Genomic DNA, 24,885 nt, shown 5'->3' with positions numbered 1-24,885 from the left:
AAATATGTTAACCTATTTAAAAAGAAAATTAAAATGATGTATAGAGAAAAATTAAGATACATTTTGCATAGATTTATTCATTGTCGCAGATTGAGGCCCTTTTCATCCTCTTGAACCCTCTGACTCGACTCCAGACACCAGGTAAAAGTCCAAGAATTATTTATTTGGACACTAATAAAGTGCACAAAGCTCCTACACTCCACAATACTCATATAATCAATAAACAATACAGTACTCAATCCTCTACACTCCCAGACACTTCACCACCCTTCCTCCCAGCTCAGCTCAGTGTACTGGTTTCCCAGAGTCCTTTATATAGTCCATGACCCGGAAGTGTTTCTCCCTTCTGTCTATGTGATCATGAACACTTCCGAGTCAGATAAAAAGCTCTGTCGCTACCCGATCTGCGTGCCTACCAGATTTGCGTGCGCATGCGCAGAGCTTAACTATTACGACCCTGCACGATCTGCGTTTTTTTTACTTTGTGACACGAGTCCCCATCCGATTTGTCTCGCGCATGCGCTCTCTGCTTAATTAAAATTCATTTCACGACGCTGCCTGATTTGTTCTGCGCATGTCGAATGTTTTACGACAACACGAGAAAAAAAGTTACCACGGGATTTTAATTTATCAGTCTGCATTAACAAATAGAACTTCCGCCACTCGAGTGAGAAGGAGAAAGAAGTACGCTGTAAAGAATAGGAGCATACTGAATTTTTCTCCTGGCAGAAGAATATTTTTCACTTCTTGAAAAAATGAAGACTTTTCAATTTTACAACGACTTGAAAGAATATCTTTTACGGGAAGAATTTAGCAACAATTTAACGGTCAGAGAGCGAAGTGAAATACGACGTGTGTCCGTGAATTTTATGATTAAAGGTACTGTATGTAATGTTTATTGAATGCTTTTCAATTTTTGAGAATACAGTATATACTGTAATATAATCTAGATATATTTAGGATTATCTGACGTTTTGTTTAATAACTGGAATATTACAAAATTTACTGTTTTAAATAGGCTGGTGATTTCAATGAACGCGCATGAATATTTTGAAATATGCAAAACTTTTAATAAATTGTGTTACTAAAAAAACTGCTCAGGTGGACTTTCCTGTTATTTACTGATTTATACTTGATTAATGGATTAGTAGATTTTCTCTTTTTGGGAATATGAAAATCTGAACTGCCTAGATGTATCTCAGATCAGGTGTCTAAATTTTACAATTCTTTTAAAGAGAGAAGTAAATTGGTATCCACTAACGAATGTTAAAATGTGTTTTTTCTTATGCAACTCCCCAACATTAGACCACAATATTTTAGTGTGTGTGTGAATCCTCACAATCCCAGTAACTGTTGTGTTTTTCTCATTGTATGAGTTTCAATAGAAACAAAACCAGGCTGTTTCATTTGCAAAGTAAAGCACACATTCTTAGGGGTATTATGCTTTGTTACTGGGTAATTAATTAGTGTATGCCTTCACTTATAATGTGATGTGGTCATATTTCAGTTACATGCAAGCAACTTTTGTATTCTGTTCTTTCTTAATTTTGGATAGTCCATCATCCATGCCCTGGCTGCTCTACAGGGTGTATCAGGACAGGAGGCAGAAGACTTATTTCTTGGTGGCCCAGAATACAGTATCAGGTAAAAGTCAAGTCTAGGAATGTTTGAAGTAAGTGTTTAAATATTTCTTGTTTATTATTTTTATATTTTACTTGCCTTAGTGAAGTGGAAGAATTTAACTGAAAGATAGGGCAGCAATTAAAGAAGGAAGGAATGCTGTGATATCTGTTGGAATTGAAGATGGTGCTACTGCCCAGTGCTTCCAGAATCCTTCATTTGAGTCTTGGGTCTGAATCTACTGCGTCATTGCCAAGTATTCTGGGGTAATGGATCTTGTTTTGTTTACATTTTGTTTTTCTCCATATTCCAAGCTCATGTACTTGACCTTAGCTTTAATAAACTGGATGGCTGTTGATTTTAAAGTACTATACTATTCATTACATAAAAAGCTCTGAACAGTTTAGTCCCTTCCTGTATTTGGTACTGTCTCTCCCCCAACACTCCTCAGTGTAATCTTTAATGCACAACCACTAATTTGCTTATGAAAGAACTGGTGAAGCAGCTTGCACATGTATACCAAAAATATAGAATGCCGGCTATAAATGAAAAACCTTTCAAATACTTTTAAAACTCCATTTTTAAACTTCACCTCTGCTTAATTCCCATTTCTATCAGTTTATGATTTACTTCTGGTTTATGATTGGAACTGCATACACTGAAAGATTTACACCAGATAATAACAATTGGTTTTTTTTTTTGCTGTTTTTCTTTATTTTGTCCAGTGATGCCCTTTGCCATGCACCCTGGTCAAGTCTTGTGCAACTGACTGTGGTGCTGAAGAGAGAAGATTTCTGAAGACCCTCTTGAAATGGAGCTGCAATTGCATTAACACCACAACAGTATGCTTGGTGAGAATGTCCACAGGGGCCTGGGGAGGCTGTGACCTTGTGACCCTGAGACGTTGTTTTGTCAGTCATCCTGACCAACTTGACCTTTTTGTGTGCTTCAACAGGGCCATCTGACCATCAGATATATTTAAGGAGAAGGACCTTTCAATTTTCCTCTTGTGTACTTTTTAATTGCATATATATATTTTCGTTTTGATAAAGTTATATATATTTGTTAAGCAGTTTAGCAGTTTGGGCTTTATTAGTATTAAAATATGTTAGAAGTTATCTGTGGAATAATTTTAATACAATGTAACTTTAAATTTTCTGTGCTCTGGGTAAAATATGTTAAAGCTATGTGGTGATTTTTTTTTATTTCTTTGGGTTTTTTTTGTACATTTGACAAATGGTTTTTTTAGGTGCATTGTTCTCACGTTGTTCACTTTTGTTGTTCTCATAACATTTATTCAATAAAATTTGCATGAAAAGTGTGTTTCCTTTTTCATTATTCAGTTATTAACTCACATTTAAGACACTATATGGGTGAATAAAAGCCATTTAAATTTGAGTACAAGACGAGCAATAGTATCACAGAAGATGGTGCTGGGGTTGTGCTTTATGTGGGTTAGACATGAAATGCAGATTTCTTTTTCTTTAAAAAGACTGTTTATGCAATCCACTAGTATCACCGCAACAAAATTTTGTAAACCATGATGCCCTATGACATGTGTATTTCATTAATAATATGTAAAGTTATTTTTAAAGAGTTTTTCCAGGGATGAAAAGTGCATCAACAGTTCATTTTTACATATATACACACTTATTTTGACTAACTGCATGAAAGCCTGGTACAACAGCTGCACCAAACCTGCCAAAAAAGCCCTGTAGTGGATCATAAAAACATCACAAGACATTCAATGGGACTGAACTGCCATCACTTGATCATCGATACAAGATTCCCTGTGTAAGAAGGGCTAAAAATATCATCAAGGAGAACACTCATCTTGGACCGAACTTGTCTGAGCTTCTCCCATCTGGCAGGCATTTCAGATATATAAATGCAAAGAATTATTATTATCAATCTGTATGCTACAAATGGACAAAAAAAAAACTTTTTTCCAACTGCTATAAACTTATTGAACTCGTATATCTCCTCAATCTGAAATCGTTTTCATTGATCATGTACAATTAATGTAGGTAGTGTAGGTAATCTATACTGCTGTGCATTTATGCAATAATAATCCATCCTGGTTACTTTAACATTATATATGGCATCTTGCCAATATTTTGAACATATTTTGTATGATTACTCAGTTTTTAGTTCATACTTTATTTATTTATTGTATTATTATATATCTGAACTATTTGACATTGGAATTTAAATGCAACGTGAAGATGACACGAGTAATTTCGTTGCGTTACTCAATGTCAATAAAGTACTTGAATACATCTATTTTTAAAACTGTCATTTATTTTTTATATGTAGACTATAATAACATATACAATGGTTAAATACTTCTTTGTACAATGGGAACTGAAAAAAGAAGTGCTATGTAAACTAAACGAAGCGATCTCAGTGATAAACAATTAACGTGTATAACGAGGAGTATGACAAGCTTAATTCAGCCCTGAAAACAGAGCGTACAATGAATATTTAATAATATTATCATTATGGTCAACTACTACGGCATTTCAACGAAAATACTGTACTGCCCGTTGTGTATCGACATGCGCAGTTGAGAGCGATCCGTGCCGTAAAGCGAAATGTTTAGTATATATATTTTTTTTTTATTACTAAGCGCATGCGGAGTGTGTTATTGCATATGTATTGAACGATAACGTCATTGCTCACTTTACGGTGCTGCCCAATCTGTTTAACGCATGCATGAACACTTTACGGCATGCTAGGCGTTCAATACACCTGCGCGCGCAAATCTGGTAGGCACGCAGATCGGGTAGCGACAAGCTCCTTTCTTCAACCCGGAAGCACGTCGTTTCCTCTTGTCATGTGATCATGACACACCTCCGGGTTATAGGGCAAGTAAGAGTCCGGCAGCCTCCCCACAGCGACTCCTGGTGGTCCCCATGGTATCCAGCAGGGCTGTGCATATAAACTACAAAGTCCATGAGGCCCTGCTGGAATTCGGGGAACGTCCACGCTGTTGGGAGAACTCCACCTGGCGGCCTGGGGGTGAGGGCCAGAATATTTAGCTGGCCACACACCACATCATATATAGAGAAACAGCAATCATTTTTCACATATAATTATTTAGAAGCATCAACTAGACAAGAATATAGTATAAACACACTGACAAGCTGTGTTCTAATTATTTGTTAATATAATTACGCTGCAAAAATCAGAAGCAGTGTAGTGTACATGTGATAGGTGGGGATGTTTTCTGCGCAGAGCAAGAACGCGTTCGGATTGATAACAAAATAAAATTTAAAATTGTAAATTAGTTATTTATCTTCTTAGAAATTATCGGTGTAATGTTTATTTTTATTTTTATTATTGCCTCATGAATTTCAACTGCTGTGTCTGATGCCATCACAGAAGGACAGTTTGAAAATTATTTTTGAAGCATTTGTGGATAAAAATCAGAGAATTTTACTTTTTTCATTCATGAGTGATATTTTTCAGAACCCTGCTGCTTACACACAAATTGTATTGAGCCTTCTGGCCAATAATGCCACCTCCAAAAATGTGCGGCCCGGGGCGGACTGCCCCATCCGCCTGCCCCTAGCTATGCCACTGTCTGAGAGACATGCAGTGGGCCGAGAGGAGGGGTGCGGAGCCCTCCTCATTCACGCGCCAGCCTCGGGGCATTCCTTACCTCCACTTAACTAGTGAACGAGAGAACTACTTAACAGATTTTGATCATTTTTTTTCTATAACTTACTTGAACATTCCGGTTGATTTTGCGACTTTTCTCATCACATTAAGAATCAGAGTTCGCTTGCAGGAGTGATATAATCACACTAATCCGAGAGAGAGGCTGCAGGCCATGGGGAAGGGGAAGCATTTCGTCAGGAGTGGGGAGCCGGGCGAAGCCCTCCTCACTGTCCTGTTTCTCTAGTATGTGGGCGGGAGCTGCGGGGGACGGCTAGTAGATTACTAATTTAGAAATTCAGTCGGCCCTTGCGATTCGTGGGTTTTAAGTCATCCTTCAGTGAGGTCCTGACTCTTTTTGGTCATTAAAGACCGCTGGACACCCTTTGTAAAGAGCGGGGTGTATCCCGATGTCCAGGCTCAATTGCCCTCCATGGCCTAGTCATTCTAGCCCCCTAATCACCCCCTGACTCTGATTGGCTAACTCTCTATCCTCCGTTAACCACATCATGCAGGTGGGTGCCGCACATTTTGTTTCAAGTGGCTCCCCACTCTCTATGTGAAATGCTTTGAGTAGCGGGAGAAATGCCATGTAAATGTTAGGAATTAATATTTGATTAGGAATTATACAGTGTGCAATATTCTGTTCTTGTGTTATATTTTCCTTACTTTATTTGCTAATTTTATTACATATTTGGTACTTATTTGTGCAGTTACTGATGTCATTTCATTGTGAAAACAAATAGACGATAAACTTGACCTAACAGCTTATATGAATAAGACAGAAATTAAGCAAACAAAAAAGTCGCCAGATGCTTCTAAAACACACTGAAGGAGTCAGAATTCCGAATGGAGATGGACAACACATTCCACCAGCTAGGAGCTACTCACGAAAAGAGTCAGAATTGAGATTTGATGTCATACAGAGGCTGTTCGTCAACAGACCTGAGTGGTCGAGAAGTAGCACAGGACCTCCCTCACGAGTGTCTCCAGATATATTGGTGCGGACCTGTCGACGACGCTGTAGGCAAGCATCAAGGATATTAACTCAATATGTGCCGTGTAACGGTCGACTGGGACCCTTGCCTAGGCGGCACGTCCAGAGAGTGGAAGGACCGGGAGAGGAGCAGCATCTCCCTCGGAACACGAGAGGGCAGCCGCCCTGGTGGGTGTTGGGACCACGGGAACAGAGCTTGGAAGCTCAACCCTGTGGGGTCCCAGGGCCACCGCCAGAGGGCACCTGGACAGTTCCAGAGCCCTATACTGGAAGAGGATGGGAGAACACCTGGAGCACTTCCGGGAGTACTGTAAAAGAAGGAGCCAGAGTCAGGAGGTGGAGGACAAAGGCTGCTGGGAGAGTAGTGGAGGCGGCAGAGAAATAGAAAGAGAGAAAGAAAGAAGTGAAAGAGAAACCCTGGACTGCAGCACTTCCACCACACCTGGAAGTTCTGCCAGAAGAGGATGGGAGAACACCTGGAGCACTTCCAGGAGTACTGTAAAAGAAGGAGCCAGAGTCGGGAGGTGGAGGACAAAGGCTGCTGGGAGAGTAGTGGAGGTGGCAGAGAAATAGAAAGAGAGAAAGAAAGAAGTGAAAGAGAAACCCTGAGAGGCGCCGAGCGGGTGTGGACATACTTATTGCCCCCCGACTTGGAGCCTGTACATTGGGGTTTACCCCGGTGGACAAGAGGGTAGCCTCCCTCTGCCTTCGGGTGGGAGGACGGGTCCTAACTGTTGTTTGTGCGTATGCACCGACCAGCAGTTCGGAGTACCCACCCTTTTTGGAGTCCCTGGAGGGGGTGCTAGAGGACATAACCTTCTGGGGACTCCCTCATACTGCTGGGAGACTTCAATGCTCATGTGGGCAATGACAGTGAGACCTGGAAGGGTGTGATTGGGAGGAATGGCCCCCCCGATCTGAACCCGAGTGGTGTTTTGTTATTGGACTTCTGTGCTCGTCATGGATTGTCCATAACGAACACCATGTTCAAGCATAGGGGTGTTCATATGTGCACTTGGCACCAGGACACGCTAGGCCTCAGTTCGATGATCGACTTTGTGGTCGTGTCGTCGGACTTGCGGCCACATGTCTTGGACACTCGGGTGAAGAGAGGGGCGGAGCTATCAACTGATCACCACCTGATGGTGAGTTGGCTTCGATGGTGGGGGAGGATGCCGGTCAGGCCTGGTAGGCCCAAACGTGTTGTGAGGGTCTGCTGGGAACGTCAGGCAGAGCCCCCTGTCAGAAGTAGCTTCAACTCCAACCTCCGGCAGAACTTCGACCACATCCCGAGGGAGGTGGGGGACATTGAGTCCGAATGGGCCATGTTCCGTGCCTCTATTGTTGAGGCGGCTGACCGGAGCTGTGGCTGTAAGGTGGTCGGTGCCTGTCATGACGGCAATCCCCGAACCCGTTTGTGGACACCGGCAGTGAGGGATGCTGTCAAGTTGAAGAAGGAGTCCTACCGGTCCCTTTTGTCCTGTGGGACTCTGGAGGCAGCTAATAGGTACCGGCAGGCCAAGCGGAATGCGGCTTCGGTGGTTGCTGTGGCAAAAACTCGGGCGTGGGAGGAGTTTGGGGAGGCCATGGAGAACGACTTTCGGACAGCTTCGAGGAGATTCTGGTCCACCGTCCGGCGTCTCAGGAGGGGGAAGCAGTGCAGTGTCAACACTGTATATGGTGGAGATGATGCGCTGCTGACCTCGACTCGGGACGTTGTGGGTCGGTGGGGGGAGTACTTCGAAGACCTCCTCAATCCCACTAACATGCCTTCCAATGAGGAAGCAGAGCCTGGGGACTCTGAGGTGGGCTCCCCCATCTCTGGGACTGTGATCACAGAGGTGGTCAAAAAACTCCTTGGTGGCAGGGCCCCAGAGGTGGATGAGATACGCCCGGAGTTCCTCAAGGCTCTGGATGTTGTAGGGTTGTCTTGGTTGACACGTTTCTGCAACATCGCATGGACATCAGGGACAGTGCCTCTTTAAGAAGGGGGACCAGAGGGTGTGTTCCAACTACAGAGGGATCACACTCCTCAGCCTCCCTGGAAAAGTCTATTCGGGGGTTCTGGAGAGGAGGGTCCGTCGGATAGTCGAACCTCAGATTCAGGAGGAACAGTGTGGTTTTCGTCCTGATGGCGGAACAGTGGACCAGCTCTACACCCTTAGCAGAGTCCTGGAGGGTGCATGGGAGTTCGCCCAACCAGTCTACATGTGTTTTGTGGACTTGGAAAAAGTGTTCGACCGTGTCCCTCGGGGAATACTGTGGGGGGTGCTCCAGGAGTATGGTGTACCGGCCCCCCTGATAAGGGCTGTTCGGTCCCTGTACAACCGGTGTCAGAGCTTGGTCCGCATTGCTGGCAGTAAGTCGAACCCGTTTCCAGTGAGAGTTGGACTCCGCCAGGGCTGCCCTTTGTCACCGATTCTGTTCATAACTTTTATGGACAGAATTGCTAGGCGCAGCCAGGGTGTTGAGGGGGTCTGGTTTGGTGGACTCAGGATTGGGTCACTGCTTTTTGCAGATGATGTTGTCCTGTTTGCTTCATCAGGCCGTGATCTTCAGCTCTCTCTGGATCGGTTCGCAGCTGAGTGTGAAGTGGCTGGGATTGGAATCAGCACCTCCAAATACGAGACCATGGTCCTCAGCCGGAAAAGGGTGGAGTGCCCTCTCAGGGTTGGGAGCGAGATCCTGCCTCAAGTGGAGGAGTTCAAGTATCTTGGGGTCTTGTTCACGACTGAGGGAAGAATGGAGCGTGAGATCGATAGGCAGATCGGTGCAGCGTCCACAGTAATGCGGGCTCTGCATCGGTCTGTCGTGGTGAAAAAGGAGCTGAGCCGTAAGGCAAAGCTCTCAATTTACCAGTCGATCTATGTTCCTACCCTCACCTATGGTCATGAGCTATGGGTAGTGACCGAAAGAATGAGATTGCGAATACAAGCGGCTGAAATGAGTTTCCTCCGCAGGGTGTCTGGGCTCTCCCTTAAAGATAGGGTGAGAAGCTCAGTCATCCGGGAAGGGCTCAGAATAGAGCTGCTGCTCCTCCATATCGAGAAGAGTCAGATGAGGTGGATCGGGCATCTGATTAGGATGCCTCCTGGACGCCTCCCTGGTGAGGTGTTCCGGGCACGTCCAACTGGGAGGAGGCCCCGGGGAAGACCCAGGACACGCTGGAGTGACTATGTCTCCCAGCTGGCCTGGGAACGCTTCGGGATTCTCCTGGAAGAGCTAGAAGAAGTGGCCGGAGAGAGGGAAGTCTGGGCATCTCTGCTCAAGCTGCTGCCCCCGCAACCCGACCTCGGATAAGCGGAAGAGGATGGATGGATGGAAGGATGGATGGATCTTACACATTAATATTGCTGCTACTTCTGTGTCTTTTCTTGTTTGTGTTTTAATTTTAAATTTTAATTCTATTTTAAATTTTTTATTTGCACTTCATGTTGTTACACTGTGGACCCTGAGCTTCGCACTTCACACTTGAAAGCTCCTGTGACTGGTCTGCAGGAAAGGGAGAAAAAGAGTCAGTGCACTCTGTCACATCCTGGTCTGAATCAGAATTGCCCTTACTCAAGCCCTTTAGCTGCCTCCCATGCGCACGTGTGTGACAGAATCAACAATGAATGCATGGATGGCCTGCATTTTTTTTAAACGACTCTTTGTTTAATTTGTAATCATTATCTTTACTTTGTATTAATATGATGTAAGCAACAGAAAATAATTGAAAGCAAAAAAGTTGTTTTGGAAGTTGATTTTGAATCTGACAGTGGTAAAGGAGAATTCAGCAAATAGTTTTAGAAGAAACTCTAGAAATCATTGACATGGGCTTAGCTCACCTGCATTGGGCTATTCTTGCTCTGCTTTCTGATTACCCATCTTAATTATCATGTATGGGTTACGTAGAGTATCATGAGTGAATAAATAAATAATTAAATAATTAAATAATAGGCATAAAACATTCAATCCCAGAGGCTCTCTTTTGACGGCTTGTTTTATGCCGACTGGCTAAACTGCTAATACATTCAGACAAGTGGAATAATCTGACAAATGGGATGAGATGATTTTTGAACATTTTTAGTCAGAGTTACATTTTCATCCCTCACAGCATCTTAACATCCAATGTGCAGAATGAAGCTTTGAAGCCAGGAAACAAAAAAAACAACTCCGAATATTCTGGAATGATTGTTGTAAAACAGGTCCTTGGCCCACAGTGGTCCAGCTTATGAGAAGTGGAATTTGGAGAAATCAGGAGACAGCAAACAAGGAGATTGCACAAATTGGACACTAATTATAAGTGTACTGAGTGACAATTATGAAGCATGAAATATGAGGCTGGAATCTGCCCTATCTATCTATCTATCTATCTATCTATCTATCTATCTATCTATCTATCTATCTATCTATCTATCTATCTATCTATCTATCTATCTATCTATCTATCTATCTATCTATCTATCATACTCCAGTAGCAGCATACTGATAAAAAAATATATATTTAACTTTAAAGAGTGATAAAAACACAGTGCAAGTTAAAAAATGCAAGGTGGAGACTGTTAGGCAGGTATAACAGTCAACAACTTTGTATAATGTTAATGTTTACGCCCCCGACCCCCCCTAACCCCCGCACCACCGCCGGGTGGAATTGAAGAGTCGCATAGTTTGGGAGAGGAACGATCTCCTCAGTCTGTCAGTGGAGCAGGACGGTGACATCAGTCTGTCACTGAAGCTGCTCTTCTGTCTGGAGATGATCCTGTTCAGTGGATGCAGTGGATTCTCCATGATTGACAGGAGTCTGCTCAGCGCCCGTCGCTCCGCCACAGATATTAAACTGTCCAGCTCCATTCCAACAATAGAGCCTGCTTTCCTCACCAATTTGTCCAGGCGTGAGGCGTCCTTTCTTCTTAATGCTGCCTCCCCAGCACACCACCGCGTAGAAGAGGGCGCTCGCCACAACCGTCTGATAGAACATCTGCAGCATCTTATTGCAGATGTTGAAGGACGATAGTCTTCTAAGGAAGTATAGTCGGCTCTGTCCTCTCTTGCACAGAGAATCACTATTGGCAGTCCAGTCCAGTTTATCATCCAGCTGCACTCCCAGGTATTTATAGGTCTGCACCCTCTGCACACAGTCACCTCTGATGATCACGGGGTCCAGGAGGGGCCTGGGCCTCCTAAAATCCACCACCAGCTCCTTGGTTTTGCTGGTGTTCAGTTGTAGGTGGTTTGAGTCGCACCATTTAACAAAGTCCTTGATTAGGTCCCTATACTCCTCCTCCTGCCCACTCTTGATGCAGCCCATGCTAGCAGTGTCGTCAGCGAACTTTTGCACATGGCAGGACTCCGAGTTGTATTGGAAGTCTGATGTATATAGGCTGAACAGGACCAGAGAAAGTACAGTCCCCTGCGGCGCTCCTGTGTTGCTGACCACAATGTCAGACCTGCAGTTCCCGAGACGCACATACTGAGGTCTGCCTGTAAGATAGTCCACGATCCATGCCACCAGGTATGAATCTACTCCCATCTCTGTCAGCTTGTCCCTAAGGAGCAGAGGTTGGATGGTGTTGAAGGTGCTAGAGAAGTCCAGGAACATAATTCTTACAGCACCACTGCCTCTGTCCAAGTGGGAGAGGGATCGGTGTAGCATGTAGATGATGGCATCCTCCGCTTCCACCTTCTCCTGGTATGCGAACTGCAGAGGGTCGAGGACGTGGCGGACCTGTGGCCTCTGGTGGTGAAGCAGCAGCCGCTCCATGGTCTTCATCACATGTGACGTCAGGGCGACAGGCCGGAAGTCATTCAGCTCACCAGGATGTGATACCTTTGGGACTGGGGTGATAGAAGATGTTTTCCAAAGCTTCGGGACTCTCCCGTTTCAGGCTCAGGTTGAAGATGCTCTGTAGAGGACTCCCCAGCTCCAACGCACAGGCCTTCAGCAGTCGTGGCGATACTCCATCTGGACCCACTGCTTTGCTGGCATGAAGTCTCCTCAGCTCTCTGCTTACCTGGGCTGCTGTAATTGTGGGTGGGGGGAAACTCTCTCTTATGCTGGTATCAGTAGAAGGATGGGTGGAGGGTGCAGTACTTCGAGGTGAGAGTGGGTTAGGGTGGTCAAACCTGTTAAAGAAGTTGTTCATCTGGTTTGCTCTCTCTATGTCTCTCTCGATGGTGGCAGCCCGCTTCGAGCTGCAGCCAGTGATGATCTTCATCCCATCCCACACTTCCTTCATGCTGTTATTCTGTAACTTCTGCTCCAGTTTTCTTCTGTACTGCTCCTTTGCTGCCCTGAGCTGGACTCGGAGTTCCTTCTGCACGCGCTTGAGCTCATGCTCATTTGGGGAGAGACCTGAAGATGGCAGTTCACAGACAATTCCCATCCAATCTAATGGAGCTTGAGGGGATCTGCTAGGAACACTGGGATGAAGTGCCCAAATCGAGGCTAGCCAAGCTTGTAGAGACTTACCAAGGAGACTACCAAAGGGGGCTTCTCAAAAGTATTGAATTAAGGGTCTGAATACCGAATGAGATTTCAGTTTCTGGTTTTTAATAAATTTGCAGACCTTTCTGAAGACATGTTTTCACTTTGTCATTATGGGCTACTGAGGGTAGATTGAGGAGAAATGTCTCCATTTAAGACTAAGTCTACAACCCAGTATAGTGTACAGGAGGTGAAGGGGTCTGAATACTTTCTGAATCCACTGCATGTGACAAAAATATTTGTGGGCCAAATACCTTCCTTGTTACTAATGCCAAGGAAGGGGTGTCAAACCTGATGCTTTGTAATTTATCTCAATATGCATATTTTTTGGAAAGATTTCAAAAGCATCGGCCAATGGATTTTTAATTCTCATTTAGCGTTTAGTTAACCAGGTGCCAAGCCACAGCCATCAATGTTCGGCATTGTAACATCTCTGCAACCAAATTTCAATAGAATACCAGCAATAACCGTGGATCTGACTGCGGATGGATAGATGGTGTGTCGAAGCTTAAAAGATCAATATAATACCATCGTTAGGTCACGGCATTCAGTTTCTTGGTTTGTTCTTTTTGAGATCTTCATAAGTTATTGATTTTATTTAACAGAAACAATTATTCTTCACTAGTGACACACCAAGACCTATGGTCCTAAAGTAAAATTCAACCCTGAATAAATCAAATGATCATTTAAAAACTGTGCATTGTGTTTACTCAGAGTGTCTTTTGTATTATACTAAATTTGTTTTGGAAATCAGGAACAAGTGTTATAAATAAGCAAACATAGAGAAAACGTTTTTTCTGCCACGGTGTATAGATTTTTATTCCTAAAAATGACATTACAATGACTGAAACAAAAATCGATCAAGGATACAATCAGTGCTTTTTCCCATACAGAAACAATTAAAGTGCAATAGAAGAGGCCCTTCCATAATTACTGTTTAGTCACTAATGGAGACTTCTCTCGTGTTCCTCTTCCTGGTCGCGGCTCTTTTCTTTTAACGCTCGGTGGCTGCTGATTATACTGTATCTGGTAATTAAGATTACAACGACACAAATGTTAACAGTAATATTATTTTAGGTTAATGAAGTGAAAGAAATGGGAGACTTAACAGCTCTGACCAATAGGCGATCATAATGATGAATATCAAAACATCTTTACCTAAATGGACCAATCAAGCGCCGCCTTGAGAACTGCGCCTTTAAGCCGTCTGGGCGTCTCACGCAGGGCAAGTCTCGCGGTGACGTTTGCGGTTGACATTCAATCAGTTTGCTGTAGGGTTCTGGCCACCTAGTATCAATTATTTTAAAAAATGTCTTGGCTACCTAGTCTCAGTTATTTTTTAAAATGTCTCCGCACCGACCAAGTTTTTTTTTTAATACCAATGGTGAAATGATCGTTTGCATTTGTACAGAGACGAATGTCGGCGTGAGACATCCAGATTGCTGTGTGACACTACTGTTGATGTAAGAGTCCTGCAGATGATTTTATATTTTTAAGTGAAAAGGAAAAGAGGAAAAACAACTCCCGCGTGACAGAAAACATGAGAATACTCGCTGCTCCTAATGGTGTTACAAGCGATTTATAAGCATTGCCGCTCCTCCCTTTAAAATGTCATTCGTGAAATGAGCGCTGCTTCTCGACATGAAAAGGAATTTGCTGAAATCTGTCACTCGCGTTATTCTCGGACTGTTTCTGCTTATTAAGACTACAAAATATTTTAGTTTCAATACTGTAATAAGTACATATTCTTGTTGGCTTTTCTTTAAAAGCAGAAACCAAAGCGTTAAATACAGCCGCGCCGCTGGTGTAGTGGTATCATGCAAGATTCCCATTCTTGCGACCCGGGTTCGATTCCCGGGCGGCGCACTTTCTTTTATAATTAATATCATAGTCTTCTTTCAGTAGTAGAAAATGAAAGAGCTAATGTAGACTTGATTTTCAAGCTTTTAGTTTAAGTTGTTAGATTGATAATATACTTAGCAAACATTTGGCTTGCTGCCGGAAGCAATGTTAACCACTTAACAGTCGGAGGACCGTATTATCAGTACCCGGATGGCGATCATTCATGAACTGGGTCAATCGCTACCCCTAAGGAGCTCCGTAAACCTGATCATAAATAGCCACTGAGAAATACCACTGGGTTCTTCACTATAGAAGGACTGTCGCTGAGCATATCAAAATTTCTCAGACCTTTATCTTTTCAGTTTAAACAAATATGGTCAAATTGGATAATCTGTTGGCTTAGTTTGTATCCAATAATGGCTTGCCTGCTGATTGAAGAAAACAAGAAATAATTAGAGATTGTGAATCTTAAAAGCAATGAAATTTAAATTACACAGAAATCACTGATTATGAACAGAGAATGGATAATAATGAAGAGAAAAACCTGAAACAACTGCAGTCGTCTAGTATCTGAGCAAAAATGACACTATCTATCTATCTATCTATCTATCTATCTATCTATCTATCTATCTATCTATCTATCTATCTATCTATCTATCTATCTATCTATCTATCTATTATATAGTGTCTTCATATCTATCTATCTATCTATCTATCTATCTATCTATCTATCTATCTATCTATCTATCTATCTATCTATCTATCTATCTATTATATAGTGTCTTCATATCTATCTATCTATCTATCTATCTATCTATCTATCTATCTATCTATCTATCTATCTATCTATCTATCTATCTATTATATAGTGTCTTCATATCTATCTATCTATCTATCTATCTATCTATCTATCTATCTATCTATCTATCTATCTATCTATCTATCTATCTTATCTATTATATAGTGCCTTCATATCTATCTATCTATCTATCTATCTATCTATCTATCTATCTATCTATCTATCTATCTATCTATCTATCTATCTATCTATCTATCTATCTATCTATCTATCTATCTATTAATTATATAGGGCCTTTCATATCTATCTATCTATCTATCTATCTATCTATCTATCTATCTATCTATCTATCTATCTATCTATCTATCTATCTTATCTATTATATAGTGCCTTCATATCTATCTATCTATCTATCTATCTATCTATCTATCTATCTATCTATCTATCTATCTATCTATCTATCTATCTATTAATTATATAGGGCCTTTCATATCTATCTATCTATCTATCTATCTATCTATCTATCTATCTATCTATCTATCTATCTATCTATCTACTTGACTCATGAAAGTTAATTTAATGCTGTAAAATTAACACGTTATAAAATTTTTGGATGTTTCAATTTCAAATTTTCTGTTCTTTCACATTCTTATCTATCTGATGATGATTTTTTATTTAACTTCTTATTGTTTATCATACCATTTGGTACATTATTATAAAACCATTCACATACATCCCTTTATGATGGTGTAAAATGCCATATAACATATACAAGATTACAATAAACTGAGCTTCAGGTCATCTATACGGTTCATTCTGCTAAGGTTTGGGCTCCAGCACAAGAACAACGGCAATTCAGCCAGACCTAACGTTGCAAAATTTGCTTGTATAACATCTTCCAAGCTTACCTGATCCTGAGCAGGGTTGCTGGGGGCTGGATCCTGTCCCAGCAGCACAGGGCACAAGGCAGGGACAATCCTTGCCCTGAGCACCAGTCCGTCGCAGGCCGATTTAACATTATCTGACCACCTAACCTTCGTGTCTTTAGGTTGTGGGAGGAAATCAGAGCACTCTGAAGAAACCCACACAAAACACCGGAAAAACATTTCAACTCCAGACAGGGAGGACCCAGGACGTGAATCGAGGTCTCTTTACTATAGGGCAACTGCGCTAACAATGCGCTACCGTTCTGCCCTCATAACAGTCGTCACAACTGAATTAAAACCACGAATTAACAATTTGGTTTATATATGCCATTCCAATCTATAACGGGAAGTTCGTTCAAAATGCAAACATTTCTAATCAATTTTGTCCAGATGTAATGTTTCAAGTGTTATTAAAAGTCTTCTGAAAAGCATCTCATCAATTCGTGGCGTTAAACACCGTGAGAGGAAGGGTCTCAGTTATCGTATGATTAGGGAAAAAATCGAGTGAGCGTACAATGCATTGCGGCAGGTTGTGGATTCACAGCCGAACTTCAGAGCCCGCAGCGTGCCGCCTTGTGATCAAAAGGGCTCGAGCACGGCGTCACGTTGCTAAGCGACTGCGAAACACTGCGCGAGGTAAAGCTGACGCGCCAGTGGGACAGCGCGAGAGGATCACTGCTCGGAGCTGGGCATTCGGCGAGCGGCTCTAAACGGATCCCACCGGAGTGGGAATGAAAAACGAAATGTTGTGACCACGCAAGGGGGCTGGAAGCGGCGAGACAAATAAAGAAAAAGGTGGGCCGACAGGAAAAGAGAGAGAAGAAGAGATTTACCAACGCACAAGCAGCTGCAGGGGACGCACAAATGTCAGCTATCACACTCCGGTTGTTTTAAAATGAAGGACGTAATAGTGGATGACAACTACCATTTAGTAGACTCCGAGGAGCAACCAAGGTGTCCCGACGGGTTTTGCGGGACTTGTGAAAAATGTCTTTTAAAGCAAAAACTATCTGCAACTTCCGAATGGTTTCTGCGAGCCAGTGAAGTGTCAAAAAGGAAGTTTCTGACAGGCATCATTTGGAGATGTCAGCCTCGAAAGCTTCTTGAAAAAACGAGCGAGGTCCTGCAGGTGACTCTGGGCAAAGATTTTACTTATTCGAGGTCCCGAATTAACCCTGGTCTTCCGGGAGACAGGGGGACATTTGGCTCGGATCGGGCGCTGGACCCCAACGTGCTTCGGAAAGAAATTCTTCAAACATGGGATTGGTTTGTACAGAGCACTTCCTGGACGAAGTGCAACTACATTTTGGGGCTGCTGCTACAGTGCGAGGTTCAACTGCTGCACGTCATTGGGAACCTCGTGCGACTCCTGCTGGCCAGAGAACGGTTCGCGGAACGCAGGCTAAAATCCGGCACCTGTAAGGCACTGCCAAGATGGGCTTTTCTTTCTTTCTTTCTTTCTTTCTTTCTTTCTTTCTTTCTTTCTTTCTTATTTAAATACAGACTCTCATATCCGACATTAGCTATGAAAACTCGTTTACATCTATTTGCTTAACAGACGTTTTTCTCAAAACGACTTTAAAAAAGATAACTCAACCTAATCGAATACAGTATACATCATTCTGGCGGACTGTCTGGGAACAAGTGTGACAGGGCAAGGTTACAAAAGCTCACAACAAAATGCAAGCGAGTTACAATTCCTAGGTTACAAAAACCTAACAAAGGCAGTTAGGTGCGCAGTTCATTCCACTTTCTAGGAGCTACACATGAAAACAGTCTGGACTGAGATTTGATGCCACTGAGATTTCAGGTGGCATCACCAGACGCCATTCATTAGCAGACCTGAGTGGTCAAGAAGGAGTATAGGACCTCACAAGTGTCCCCATAGAGAGAGAGAGATGCTGATCCTATGCTGAGATAAATGGTGGGTGTTAGTGATAATGTGCCAGGCTGAACAGAAATGGGGTGCTGAATTGATGGACAAGCTGGGGTATCAAGAAGGTCCAACTTTGACAGGTTGAGGTAGAGATGGTGTTCCTTCACCTACGTTGCAATATCAGTGACACGTGAATACATTCAAGCTGATATGGTGGTACTCTGGAGAGAATGACAGGTACAGCTGTGTATCACTGAGATAGATAGATAGATAGATAGATAGATAGATAGATGAGAAAGACACTATATACATAATGTATTATTATTTAGATAGATAGATAGATGAGAAAGACACTATATACATAATGTATTATTATTTAGATAGATAGACAGATAGATAGATGAGAAAGACACTATATACATAAAATGTATTATTATTTAGATAGATAGATAGATAGATGTGAAAGGCACTATATACATAAAATGTATTATTATTTAGATAGATAGATACATAGATGTGAAAGGCACTATATACATAAAATGTATTATTATTTAGATAGATAGATAGATAGATAGATAGATAGATAGATAGATAGATAGATAGATAGATAGATAGATAGATAGATAGATAGATAGATAGATAGAACTATATTAGCATTGATAGGAACCATGGAACCGGATGATAGGCCCCAGGGAGGAGATGTATAGGGAGAAGTAGAGAGGACATGGCACTAATCTAATTTTTGGGGCATTGCTTGCCTGGTGTATCCTTAATATTTTTCCTCATCATGGCACATGGTAGGATCTGAGTGGTAGAACTCAAGCCACAAGTCAAAGGCGGAGAAGATATGTAGCAGGATAAGGACAGATGATATACTGGCAACTTAAAATATTTCCCCAGTTTAATTATTAATCTTTTACAAGCTATGCTGCCTGACTAAGTAATCAATGTAGGCCTCCATATTAATGTTTGCAGTGCACCATCTATTAGAATGTATTTTGAAATGCATATAGTAATAAAATGCATTCCAACAGATGGTGCATGACAAACATCTGTAGTAATAAAATGCAACAACACTTACTCTAAATACTTTATAGTGTTATAGATTTAATAGATACATTTGCTGTTTTGCTCATCAAATCTTCACTCAATAACCAATAATGACAAAGTGAAAGCATATTTTCAGAAAGCTGTGGAGATTTATTGAAAATCAAAATCTGAAATCCCTCATTCATTTTTCCTGGCGGATCCTGTCAAGCTTCATTAGATTGGGTTGGAAGTGTCTTTAAACTACCATCTTCAGGTCTATCTATGAGTTTTAGATAGATAGATAGATAGATAGATAGATAGATAGATAGATAGATAGATAGATAGATAGATAGATAGATAGATAGATAGATAGATACTTTATTAATCCCAAGGGGAAATTCACAGGAAGAGTCCTGGTGGTTACAAACTTCCTCCATTTCACAAATGTTGAGGTCCTCTGTCCTCCTGGGACCACTCAAAGCTTTAGAAATGGCTTGATCCTCTTGCCCTGATCTGTGCTTCATCTCAATTTGAGATTTCCTTGGACTTCATGACTTGTTTTTTGTCCTGACGTGTGGTGGGATTAGTTGGACCTTCTGTACCCAGGTAAACGTGTGGCTTTCTAAATGATGTCCAGTCAATTCACTGTGCCAGAGGTGGACTCGCATGATGTTGTAGAAACGTCTCAAGGAGAATTAAAGCAAACAGGAGGTATCTGAGCACACAGCACAGGGTCCAAAAACTTCTATGAATGAGAGGTGTCAAATTTTTATTTTGAATAAATTTGCAAACCTTTCTGAAAAACGCATTTCCATTTCGTCATTACGTGTTATCGAGTGCAGATTGAGAGGCAACAGTTTGTCCATTTAAACATAAATCTACAGCAAAATAAAGTGTGCAGAAGGCGGAGAGGTCTGGATGCTCCTGGAATCTGCTATAAGTGGAAAGTGCGCACATTCCACGCAGAGTGGGAGGGGCTGGAGCAGCATTCAGACTCCGCCTCCTGCTAAGTAATTTGTGTGGTCACAGATGATATCACTGGTTTCAATTTATTCGTACTCAGCGCACTTTCACTTGGGAGCCCAGCTCGTTACACAGTAATTACAAATGTGGTACGACTGAAAGGAGGGCAACATCAACAGAATTATGTGATATATGCAATAATAATTATCTTGTTAGAATATTTGTATCTGTTCTATTTTGCCTGTTACCCTAATATAATGGAGGGCTCTGTTGTTGGTCAGGTATCCCCTTCCTATCATGGTATTGTGTTTTATTGTCCGGGGAGGGGCTGCTGCAGAGATTCTCTCAACATGTCATTAAACCGTGTGGTCCACCTAGTGTAATATGTCCAAGCCAGTGGTAACTGCAGCATGTTGTGGTCTTGGGGGGGCTTTTTTTCTCTTCACAGTTCTCATTTCTGTTTCATTTCACTACATTACCATGTACATTTTGAGGTTTTGATATTAATTTGTAATTTAGGTGAGGTGTCAGTTGTGGGGTGGCATGGTGGCGCACTGGCAGCGCTGCTGCCTCGCAGTTAGGAGACCCGGGTTCGCTTCCTATGGGCAGGTAACGTGGCTGCCCCCCATACAGGTGTCTTCATTTTCAATGTGTTATTTAAATCACTCTAGATAGAAAGACAAAGTATAGAAATTCAAAAGCAACATAGTATTTATTAAATGAATAATAATAATACTGAATAGAACAAGAAATAATAGAAAATAAGATCAATAGTAAAGTCTGTATGTATGTGTGTAAAATATGTGTGTGCGTGTATATCCATCCATCCATCCGTTATCCTACCCGCTATATCCTAACACAGGGTCACAGGGGTCTGCTGAAGCCAATCCCAGCCAACACAGGGTGCAAGGCAAGAACAAATCCTGGGCTGGGCACCAGCCCACTGCAGGGCACATACACCCGCACACCAAGCACACACCAGGGATAATTTTGGATCACCAATGCACCTAACCTGCATGTCTTTCGACTGTGGGAGGAAACCCACGCGGGAAGCAAACCCGGGTCTCGGTGGTGCAGTGGTAGCGCTGCTGCCTCACAGTAAGGAGACCTGGGTTCACTTCCCGGGTCCTCCCTGCGTGGAGTTTGCATGTTCTCCCCATGTCTGCGTGGGTTTCCTCCCACAGTCCAAAGACATGCAGGTTAGGTCGATTGGCGATTCTATATTGGTCCTGGTGTGTGTGTCCTGCGGTGGGTTGGCGCCCTGCCCGGGATTGGTTCCCTGCCTTGCGCCCTGTGTTGGCTGGGATTGGCTCCAGCAGACCCCTGTGTTCAGATTCAGCGGGTTGGAAAATGGATGGATGTCAGTTGTGTTTGAAAGAACGCTGCCATTTTCAAATTATGGCGTATCTACTCATTTTTCTATTAGAGACTCTGAGACTCTCGTGTCTCCCAGTCTGACAGTCCTTTAGGTGTCTTCTTGTAAACTCCAAGTGGGTTTTCACGTGTCTTCCATTGAGGAGAGGCGTCTGTCTGCCACTCTGTCACGAAGGCCTGATCGATGGAAGGCTGCCATTCTGGGTGTCTTTCTGGAAGTTTCTACCATCTCCATACAGCTTCTCTGGAATTCAGCCAGACTGGCCATTGGGTTCTTGGTCACCTCTCTTGCCTCCTGCTTTGTCATTCTGGGGTATTGAGTGTTGCTTGGTATGGCCAAACTTAAATGCAATCCATGGTGTTATCTACATTCATTTAAATTTATCTTTTCCCTCATAAAACTATGATAGATTATTCCAGCTAAAATTAAATGTCCCACTTGCATATGTATTGCATTTCAACTTAGTTAACATGTTGGATTGCATTTAATTTTGGCACGGTCTTATCATGCCATAATTAAAAACCCATCAACCAAATAATCGATTGCTTTTCACTGCATCATGCAATTTTCAATTTAGTTTAAAGTGCAACACAGTGGCATCTTGCATTTTAATTCATGTCCATAGATTGCATGTCACGAGTAAAAGCAAAGCACACATATTGCATTTCACTTAGCAGCTTCTTCCGATTGTATTGCATTTCGATTCGACACCACGCTTTAATCAGCCAATACTTAAAGTAATCAAATGACCAATCAGCATCAGGAGGTGGGGCAAGGGGGCGTCACCACTTGGGGAAAAGAGGCGTTCCCTTAATAAGTGTTCTGTTCTTGGAAAGAAGATGAACAATGAGATGATAAGGCTGAGGGGGTCAGCTGTGTCATTGAACAGGTGGAAGCTGGTGATCTAAATGACGGCTTTCATTCTCTTATGTGATGAAGGAATGGTAAAACTAGAAAATATCTGTTTAGCACAGAGGGTATATATGGAAAGCTATGAAGAAACCAAGCTCGGTGAAGCTAACAAATGTTTCACTATATTCTGTGTTTAGTTAAAATCACTAACAACCCACAATCCTAAACCCAAAATTTAACTTCACTGCTTGTTTTAACATGCACTGTATATATATATATACTGTCTTTTTCCGAAAATAAGACACTGTCTTACTTTCTTTTTTGGTCCGAAATACGCACTAGGGCTTATTTTCGGGGGAGGACAAAAATAAAAGCATATTTATATATTTTTATTTAATATTTATTTATTTTACACAGAATACAGAAATTAAAATTTATTCAATTACAGTCATGTCATCTTCTTCTGGAACATCATCATAAATCAAGATTTACACCCCTGGAGTCTTCCACAATTCCCTTTTTGTACTCGACGGAATAGCTCTTTCGTTTTGTACTCATTTTAACTGCGGTTAAAAATTATTCACTTTATAAAAAATAAAATTACGTATGAGGAAATAATCAGACTTACAAGACTGAAATGAACAAACATTGTATTTGCACTGTCGCTCAATGTAGACTGCTGCCTTAACGAACAATTATTTATAGTGTGCGCCAACGACGCGTTCCGTCGCATTCCGCATATGCATGCCCCCCTCCACCCCCTCCCCACCTCATTCGACCATACTCTGCGATACGCGCGACGCAGTACAACACAGCAGAGCAGAGCGGACACAATATTTATGTATTCATGCTGCCTTATGTTGTATTTTTAAGATAAATTCCAAGAATTAATTTGAAACGAACTGTAGAGGTAAACAATGAATTTCTCGGAATATTTTATTTCAAACATTTCTCTGAAATACGAGTATTAGGGAAGCTAAACATACTTAATAAATCAACAGCATTTTTTAACGAATTCTTTTTTTCACATTATTTTAACTAGGGCTTATTTTCGGGGGAGGGCTTATATTACAAAAAGTTCCGAAAATCTCAATAGGGCTTATTTTCGGGGGATGTCTTATTTTCGGAAAAAGACGGTATATATATATATATATATATATATATATATATATATATATATATATCCAACGTCTGTCTATATGTCTGTCCACTTTTCACGAAAGAACTACTTGACAGATTTAGGTAGTTTTTTTTTTCTATAATTTGCTTAAATATTCCGGTTGATTTTGCGACATCTCTCATCATAATTCGATTGCAGTACCGATTTATTTGCGAGAATCCGAGAGACACACAGCGAGCTGAGGGAAGGGGAGGGGGGCAGGGCCCTCCTGACTCATGCGCCAGTCTCGGGGCGTAACCTAAACCTCTGCTTAGCTAGCAAATGAGAGAACTACTTCACGGATATAGATCAGGCTTTTTTCTAGAATTTCCTTGAACATTCCGGTTGATTTTGCAACTTCACTCATCATACTAAGAATCATATTTTGCTTGCAGGAGCAATATACTCGCGCTAATCCGAGCCAGAGACTACATGCCGAGGGGAGGGGGAAGCGTGATGTCAGGAGTGGGGAACCAGGCAGGGCCTTCCTTACTGTCCTGTTTCAGTTCTATGCGGGTGACAGTCAAAAGTGTTGGGGCATCCATGGGCAAACCTCGTATAATTGAAAATGTTGAAGTTGTTGAATTCAAGTAAAACAAAATGCGAAAATGCAAAAAAATTCTGCCTTTTCAGACTGGAGTCCTATTGTGTCTGCCCAAGATGATGTTTTTTTCTCGTCATATGCTGCTCGGGCAGAAAGAGGTGGACCCAGGTGGACGGAGGCCAAAATGAACATTGGCGGTGAAGAGCTGCCAATCTTCCGGTCTACAGAGGGAGGAAAAGAGAGAACGGTATTATACGGCGCCATCTCCTGGAGCGGCAGAGAATTGCCATCACCAAAGCCCTTAAACTATGTCCCATGCACAGACACCTGACTATATATATATACAGTGCATCCGGAAAGTATTCACAGCGCATCACTTTTTCCACATTTTGTTATGTTACAGCCTTATTCCAAAATGGATTAAATTCATTTTTTTCCTCAGAATTCTACACACAACACCCCATAATGACAACGTGAAAAAAAGTTTTCTTGAGGTTTTAGCAACTTTATTAAAAATAAAAAAACTGAGAAAGCACATGTACATAAGTATTCACAGCCTTTGCCATGAAGCTGAAAATTGAGCTCAGGTGCATCCTGTTTCCCCTGATCATCCTTGAGATGTTTCTGCAGCTTCATTGGAGTCCACCTGTGGTAAATTCAGTTGACTGGACATGATTTGGAAAGGCACACACCTGTCTATATAAGGTCCCACACTGGACAGCTCATGTCAGAGCACAAACCAAGCATGAAGTCAAAGGAATTGTCTGTAGACCTCCG

At 42.1% G+C, this 24,885-nt stretch overlaps 1 protein-coding gene, 1 long non-coding RNA gene and 1 other non-coding gene across 3 annotated transcripts in view; all 3 read left to right on the top strand.

The window, feature by feature from the left end:
• The first annotated feature begins 717 nt into the window (after positions 1–717).
• Positions 718–1,774, top strand: LOC127525878 (uncharacterized). The gene is made up of 3 exons (XR_007933464.1): positions 718–879; positions 1,556–1,644; positions 1,725–1,774. It is a non-coding gene; the product is annotated as an uncharacterized LOC127525878 (long non-coding RNA).
• A 12,764-nt stretch (positions 1,775–14,538) lies between these two features.
• trnag-ccc (transfer RNA glycine (anticodon CCC)) lies at positions 14,539–14,609 on the top strand. The gene has a single exon. It is a non-coding gene; the product is annotated as a tRNA-Gly (tRNA).
• A 2,321-nt stretch (positions 14,610–16,930) lies between these two features.
• The window catches only part of fbxw10 (F-box and WD repeat domain containing 10), a 49,670-nt gene continuing 41,715 nt past the window's right edge, over positions 16,931–24,885 (top strand). The window contains exon 1 of the mRNA XM_028819594.2: positions 16,931–17,728. Within this exon, the coding sequence (XP_028675427.1) occupies positions 17,206–17,728 (523 nt within the window). The 5' untranslated portion in view covers positions 16,931–17,205. The remainder of the gene's footprint in view (positions 17,729–24,885) is intronic.

This window comes from Erpetoichthys calabaricus, chromosome 14, assembly GCF_900747795.2.
Source record: "Erpetoichthys calabaricus chromosome 14, fErpCal1.3, whole genome shotgun sequence".
In the NCBI taxonomy this organism is placed as follows: Eukaryota; Metazoa; Chordata; class Cladistia; order Polypteriformes; family Polypteridae; genus Erpetoichthys; species Erpetoichthys calabaricus.
This window is presented reverse-complemented; position numbering and strand designations above follow the sequence as displayed.